Below are 7,846 nucleotides of genomic sequence, written 5' to 3'. Positions count from 1 at the left end.
TAATTCCATGGGGTTTTCCCAACTCAATTACAAGAATTCAAACGCGCGCCGTGTCTCGTTGAATCTTAAGTAATAAAGATCATAAAATGGATTTAGTGACATAAAAACAGTATATAACACACTAAACTTGGCAGCGGGATAAGTTGCAATTCAATCCCGGCTGTAGATAACTAGCAAGTAGAGCATTGCCAACTTTTGTTGGTCACATGATGAATTTTCGCGAAATCAGCGAAAAATTTCCCCCCTCGAAATATTTCAGTACTAGAATCGGGTGACAGGTGAACCAGCACTAGTGCACTGGGCGCTTATAATCTCCAATCTATAGGAAATGGGTAGCATGTCACGAGACTACCTGCAACTTGCGCGAGAACTTTCGTCACGACTAGTAAGCTGTTCCATCACGACATTCACGTACACACGTTTATAGAATTTTCTTCTGTGATTTTATTAGCTTGAGTACATTATACCCGGTACACTATGGAATACGTGGAATGCGAATCGATGGAATGTGAGCTCGACTATCCATATGAGTGTCACAGAACAGGTATGTCATGTCTTTAAGGTAGAGATTTCCAACTAAATTAAATAATTAACATTCCATACATTCATTGGTATGTACAATATTGTGCATTTTGTCAGGGACATTTTAGTGCAAACCCCACCTCAATCAGTGGTTCCTATCAAAAGATATAAGGAAAAGAAGTGGACAGTGTGATGATTTTTGTGTACAGCATTTCAATGCTTTTTATGTATATTGCATGGCACCAAACACAATATACAAAGTGTCATAAATCTAGATAGGAAACTAATAACGACATGAAATTTTCACCACATATCTATTTTATGAAGAACAGCATATGAAGTAAGTAAAACCTCTCAAAAGTGACCACTTCTTTGTAGACTGACCACTCAGAATATTACATGAATAAAGCAAGTGATGCATAAATAAAACTGTGTGTTATGTAATACTAAATATATATACACAGGTACTTAATGCATTTTCAAGGATAACTAACTAGAAAAATCGGTAATATTTTATAAATGGCATCACAAGTCGCAATTAACACGTACTTCGGAAACATGACAATCAGATAACACAATGTAAGAGCAACATTATTTTTAAAATAGATTTGTTTGGACACTGCTCAGCTTTATTTGTCACATTGTAAGCACTAAGGATGATAATTATTATATAACACAATGACATCACTGTACTACAAAGAGAAATTATAAATAGTTCCTGATCAAAATTACAATCACTGAAGCTGCTATAAAATGGATCAAAACAGCAGTAAACACACCAGAATATAACAACAGGTACGTGTGAAGCCATGTAAGGTTGGTATCACATGCCAGTCTCCACTTTTGAAAAGATTATGCTCAACCTTGAACCTTATTTTGCAATTCCGCGCAAGACAACAAACTGCTCACCTTCAAACTATACTTGCATCGATGCAGGGGGGTGCCTTGAAGCCCAGGGTGATTGTAATGCTGAATTCTGAGCAGTGTTAGATGGCGATTTACCTTTAAAAGAGCCATATTTCCATCGTAATCCAACATCAATCGTCTTCCAATCAAAAAACACATGGAAAAATCGAAATCAGCATATACGGTTTGCCCAGAACCACTTTCTTCGTCCTCATCAGCAGCAGATTCACGCGGAAACACTCGGAAACTTTGGCTATCACAGGTGCCACATTCTTCCAATTAGAATTACGTACGCAATTATTTGTATGGGCTTCCTATGGGGATTTTTATTTCTCAAACTTTGATTTGCTGTATTTCAATAAATACCGCATGGATTTTAATCCAATAAAGTGCAATACAAAGTACGAAGCATTGGCTACCATTTACTGGAACGGCAGCTTGTGAAACGTTATTGAAGGTGTATAATTTAAGTAGCAAAAATATGTGTGAAAAATTGGTAGGTTGGAAATCGCTATTTAAGGGTGGGTACACAATGATGGTGTCAGTGGTGATTCACAATGATGACACCACTGAGGATAATATCCACTGGTGAGAAGGAATTAATAATTTTTACAACCACATGGGCTACTTTTAATTATAATGAATTTACATCGACTTTTACTTGTAGTTTATCTTGTATTATCAGTATGGTTGTCAGTATAGCTTGTAGTTGTGTTTTGTAGCTAGTTGTGTTTTGTGTTGTGTTTATTGCTGTATGTGCTCTGGTAGGGAAGAACGGCTTTTGCCGACTATATACCATGAGGTTAAACAAATAATCAATCAATGGGTGGGATGCTATGCAATGTCTGTAGTTAGGACCATTTGGTATGCCATTTGATATCTAGTTTGCAGCATGTCATGGGTGTATTGGGGTGCAAGAAAAGGGGGTTCCTGTAGAACTGATTAGGAAATTGGTGCAAGTCATAAAGTAGTACGGTTTGTCACCAGGGGAGGAGGAAGCTGTCTGTGCAGGTTCCCCCTCTTCTTCCGCTGCCCTTTTTTTCACAGGCCGGACTTGTTATAATGAGGTGGTCTTATTAAGAAATTAAGGTCATAGTGTCTACCTTAGCCTCTGTTTGGGACCTACTTTACATGGTCACTATAATGTGGTGATCATTGTAACAAGCAGACTCATGGGAATTAGGCGTGACAGGTAATTACTGCTCTTGATGCATGCCATAGACAGTTGAATTTTGCTCTCCCTCAAAACACACAAACCACATACACACAACACAGTGAGCATGTAGACATAATATATAATAATACACACAAGCAAGCACTACACACATTATAAACTGGTATGTAGTCAACTTGCTAATGGTGAACTCCAATAGTTATAAGCTTTGTTCTTTCATTTTTCACTGTATAGCAACAAGATATTAAAGAAGACCACAATGATATTAAAGAAGACCACGATGATATTAAAGAAGACCTTGATGATATTAAAGATGTTCAGTCTCAGTTTAGTATAATAGTCAAACTAGATGCAAAATCTATTACTTTAAATGTAACTGAATCCACTACCATACAGAAGGTAAAAGATATGATTGAGGAAAAAGCACTAGTAACAGTTGGCCGACTATGCTGGAATGGTAGAGAACTTACTGATGGTGATTTGTCTGACTGGGACATAGATCAAAATTTTTGTACTCTTGAAGTTTTACCAATTATGCAGGTGTTTGTGTGTGTGTGTGTGTGTGTGTGTGTGTGTGTGTGTGTGTGTGTGTGTGTGTGTGTGTGTGTGTGTGTGTGTGTGTGTGTGTGTGTGTGTGTGTGTGTGTGTGTGTGTGTGTGTGTGTGTGTGTGTGTGTGTGTGTGTGTGTGTGTGTGTGTGTGTGTGTGTGTGTGTGTGTGTGTGCAAATATATAATATCTATGTATATACGTAGGCATGTACATACGTATGTATGTATGTATGTATGTATATGAAACATCATGCACAAGTCTGTTATTTATATTACACATCCTTCAGACATTGGTTATACATGCTTTTAGAATTCATCTTAAACATTTTTGTTGCATCAACTGTGGCAGTTAAAATATTTTGTCACATGCCATAGAATGGAACAGCTGTTACAGATATGCAAATTACCAAAATACAACCTGAACTACCTATAGGAACATATCCCTCTGAAGTTAACATGGGTATTGTTTCATGACTTTTCACACATGCAATTATAGTTTTGATCATGTGCTCAAGTAATCCAAAACTTTGCAATGCGTGTGGCAATAGCTGTGTCTTGCATGGATGCCATAAGCTTTGTGTGTGTGTGAATGCGAGTGTGTGTGTGTGTGTGTGTGTGTGTGTGTGTGTGTGTGTGTGTGTGTGTGTGTGTGTGTGTGTGTGTGTGTGTGTGTGTGTATGTGTGTGTGTGCATGTGTGTGTGTGTGTGTGCGTGTGTGTGTATGTGTGTGTGTATGTGTGTGTGTGTGTGTGTGTGTGTGTAAAACTGTAGTACTATTATGCAGTAGTGGAGCTGGCTAGAAAGTGAGGGGGAGTAATTTGGACAGAGAAAGCTACACAGTGGAAATTAAAGCACGCGACAGTCATGGATGCCATTTTAAGCTATTTTCTGGTTCTAGAAATAATCTGAGCTTTTTACTGTGTTACTCGTGCTAGCTATCCATACAAGAGAATTAATATGTGACCATTCTATACTAAAGTGGTTGATTGCTCTGTTAAGGTTACGGAATAGTTTAAAATGCGTGGGCGGAACAAATTACAAAACCTGCTTTAAACCAAGCAGGGATAAATAATTTCAACAACTGTGTTGTGTTAGCAATACAACTAATTGTGCTTGTTTGTTTTTACTACAGAACAACGACTGTTCTTGGGTGTGTGGTCCACAATAGAGCGATGATGTATAAAAACGCGCCGCCAAAAACCAGACTAACAGATTACTGAATCTTTATAATTTCTACACAAGTGACTAAACAACTAAAATATCTAGGTCCTGTGGAAGCGATTTTTTAAGTTACTGGTTGTATAGACATTTTATTGAACTTTTAGTAGTTTTTTGGAGTGAAACAAGCTCTTTGAAGGCTTGTATCTGAGTCACTGGGAAGAAACACGCCAAAAACACTTCCACGGGACCTAATAAATTTAATATACAGTATCACTATGCCCCAGAAATGCCAATAGAGCCTACAGCTTTTGCTGTATTTGGCGGCGGAAAAACATGGTAGTGACAGCTGGAGCTGAGCAATGTATGGGCTGGCTTACCTGTGTTACTACAACAAATTGTAGTGTTCCACCTGCCTCAAACTACACTGTAGCTACATAAAAACATTAAATATGAAGGGCTTCACTTTCATTTAAAATGTTTCACACTGCTAGACTGGTTTTATGGGCTTCTTAAAAAGAATCGATAGGCATTCAAAATTTTGAATGATTGCCCGTGACTATACCGTAACCTTAAAGCACCTCAACCTTTTACTACAAGCATTATCCTACAAGCATTATCCTACAAGCATTATCCTACAAGCATTATCCTACAAGCATTATCCTACAAGCATTATCCTACAAAATGGGGCATGACCTTCCTACCCCTCTTCCACTGCATTTGATAGTATGCTATTAATTAGTAGTTAATGCATCTTCTTTTGCTCAACAGCAGCAACAAATTGCTGAGGAAGACCACCTACAGCTAAATGATGCCAAAGAAGATGTTCAGTCTCAGTTTAATATAATAGTCAGAATAGATAAAAGATCTATTATTTTGAATGTAACTGAATCCACTACCATACAAAAGATAAAAGAGATGATTGAGCAGAAAACAGGAATTACAGTTGGCCGACTATACTGGGGAAGTAGAGAACTAAGTGATGGTGAATTATCTGACTGGGACATAGGTGGAAATTTTTGCACCCTAGAAGTTTTACCAAATATGCAAGTATGTTTGCACATGTTTGAGTGCATTTTGTATGCTTGTGTGCATGCGTGCATTTGTGTGTGTGTGTGTGTTACATGCATGGCATGGCATCAAGGTACAGCTGTACTATATGTGTACATAAGATGTGATTACTATAGACCTATACATAGTGGTAAATGACTATGGTGGATAACTAGTGCAGCTACTATACTGTGGTGGTGTTGCGAGTATGCACGTAAATTGTCAACCATCAATTCTACCATAATTCTAAATCAGTCACTAGCAGCTATTTGATGATGGCACTTCACAACTGCTTGAAAACAAACTAAGGCACTAGCTAACCAACTAACAATTACATACGTCAAGCACTAATACCTTTACTAGGACAGCCAACTGCAAAGCCTTTACTGTTTCATTCTATTCAGTGGCAAAAAGGGGCTGGTTGTGGCTAAAAGGGTAGTTGTAAATGGTGACTGAGCTCATTGAGTCAGACTAAGATACATACAGTGTAGCAACCTGCATGCACCACAGCTAGTAAGAACACTATGAGTCAATGTCATGTATTCTAATAGTCTAAAGATAGTTACCATTTAACCTGAAAGTACCCCAGATCTGATCTTAAGATAGCTATTTTGAATATATATATTTTGCTTTTGTGGCCCATGCACAATTTTATTTGTCATACAATCTAGTCATTAATATAGACATGGCTACTTTTCATTTACATTGTTAAGATAGTAAAATTACCTTGTCCCCGTACCCTTTACTCTTAAGGACTGGTCCACTGTCCAGCTGGTCCAGCATTGGCCCGACCATACACTTTTTAGCTAGTTGAATATACAAAAAGATTGAGATACGTACTCTGATAGAGCAGTCATAGCAATATATTCTAATAGAACAGTCATCTCAAAGCATTCAATGTAGAATATAAAATGTGACTGTTCTAATTACACTGAGCCATTACATCTATGTTGATTGTCTTCAAATCAAAAGTTTCAGAGATTCATCTGCATGGCATCAAGCATGTCATGCATTAGCTTCTGTAACCAAACCCATGCACTTTCAGAATACTTTTGCATCATGAAAGTAAAATTAGCTACTAGTTAGATATAAAATTGAATTAATTGGTACCATAGCACAAAATTACTAGGATAAATTCTTGATGTTAACGAAAAGCAGAAAGAGATTTTAGATGTACAATAATAGCCTTAACACCATATGTCATTTTTAGAGCATAAAAATTTCCCTGCCCCCAGACCTCCCTATATAGCTTGTCTATGTGCTAGTACAAGCTGGGGACATGTAATGACAGCACATGTATATACTATACAATGTAATTTGACTTGGCGTGTTTGTGTGCTGCCTTTGTGTTTGCATGCGTGTCATTGATAAGTATATAGTCACAAGAACATTTTCCCTATATAGGATGATAATAAGTGCTAGTCTGCTGAAAAGATTCTGCAAAGAGCTACTGACTCTGTGCTATTGTTGATGGAGTTTGTTTGACATGTTTATAATTGCTGTTTGTTTGATTTCTCCTTTTTTTACATTTTGTGCTGTGTATTGCAATGATTGTGATTGTTTATTGCACACTGTAAAAAAATAGTAGTGAATTGCTCTGCCACAATACTCACTACTTTTAAGTAGTGACGTTCACTACATTTAGTAGTGACGTTCATCACAACTCATCTGACGTTGAGTGACCCATTTCTATGGCAGCAGATTAAAGTAGTCACATTTCTGATAAAGCAATGATTAAGAAGCCATAACCACATGCAAATGAAAGACAGAAGCCATGTACAACATCATGTGACCATGGTTTCTTTGCCTTTGGTATATTGCAAAAATAGTGAGTATTGTGGCAGCCATTAGTAGTGACGTTCACTAGTTTGTTTTTACTGTGCAGGTGAAGGTGTCTGCAGCTATATAGGTCTGCATGTGCATGAAAAATTATGCTCATTACATAACAACACTATCAACCCATTTATAATTACATGCACTCACATAACCTAACACATGTGACCAAGTCTTCTATAATTCTCTAGTTGACATGGTCCCTTGTGCTATATAGCTGTTTCTGTTGATTGCCTGCATGTTTCCATTGATATTGTCTTGACAGTGTTTACATATGGCCTCCATCCACATGCAGAAATCAAATTTACTTACAGTACATGCAAGGCAACATTTTCTTCTGCCTTTATGCAGTACAATTCTTTGAATGATTCCAACTTGCACAGTGCAGGAAGCCAGAACATCAGAAGAAAGTAGATATGATTTTCTGCTATAGTATACATTTTGGCAGTTAAGTTTAACTAATTATTAATTAAGAACTAGTCAGCTTTTGTGCATGCTTTGTTATAAAGTGCCCAAGTACAAGCACATGCATGCTTCCAAACAGCAAATGCTTGAAAGTATAAGAAGTTTAAAATAAGTGAGCACAATTGTGTACTTAATTAGTGCTTGCACTGCAGGGGCAGCTCCATGCAGGGGGGTTTCTGAGGTTTCCGG

At 37.5% G+C, this 7,846-nt stretch overlaps 1 protein-coding gene across 2 annotated transcripts; it reads left to right on the top strand.

The window, feature by feature from the left end:
* Positions 1–234: 234 nt before the first annotated feature.
* LOC136238496 (polyubiquitin-like) lies at positions 235–6,907 on the top strand. 2 transcript variants are annotated; one of them, XM_066029029.1, is made up of 6 exons: positions 257–278; positions 326–385; positions 452–544; positions 2,837–3,142; positions 5,081–5,359; positions 6,764–6,907. In XM_066029029.1, exons 2-6 carry the CDS (start codon positions 329–331, stop codon positions 6,779–6,781), a joined length of 753 nt encoding a protein of 250 aa, XP_065885101.1. In that variant the 5' UTR covers positions 257–278; positions 326–328; the 3' UTR covers positions 6,782–6,907. The 2 variants fall into 2 exon arrangements, with proteins under 2 accessions (XP_065885100.1, XP_065885101.1); XM_066029028.1 differs by having other exon boundaries at positions 235–385.
* Positions 6,908–7,846: the final 939 nt, after the last annotated feature.

Source organism: Dysidea avara, chromosome 11 (genome assembly GCF_963678975.1).
Source record: "Dysidea avara chromosome 11, odDysAvar1.4, whole genome shotgun sequence".
Taxonomy (NCBI): Eukaryota; Metazoa; Porifera; class Demospongiae; order Dictyoceratida; family Dysideidae; genus Dysidea; species Dysidea avara.
This window is presented reverse-complemented; position numbering and strand designations above follow the sequence as displayed.

Coding starts and splice junctions, on each gene's coding strand:
- LOC136238496 (XM_066029028.1), top strand. CDS start 329: ATGGGTAGCATGTCACGAGACTACCTGCAACTTGCGCGAGAACTTTCG. Junction 386..451: donor GAGAACTTTCGTCACGACTA/GTAAGCTGTTCC, acceptor TGATTTTATTAG/CTTGAGTACATTATACCCGG. Junction 3,143..5,080: donor AAGTTTTACCAATTATGCAG/GTGTTTGTGTGT, acceptor TTTGCTCAACAG/CAGCAACAAATTGCTGAGGA.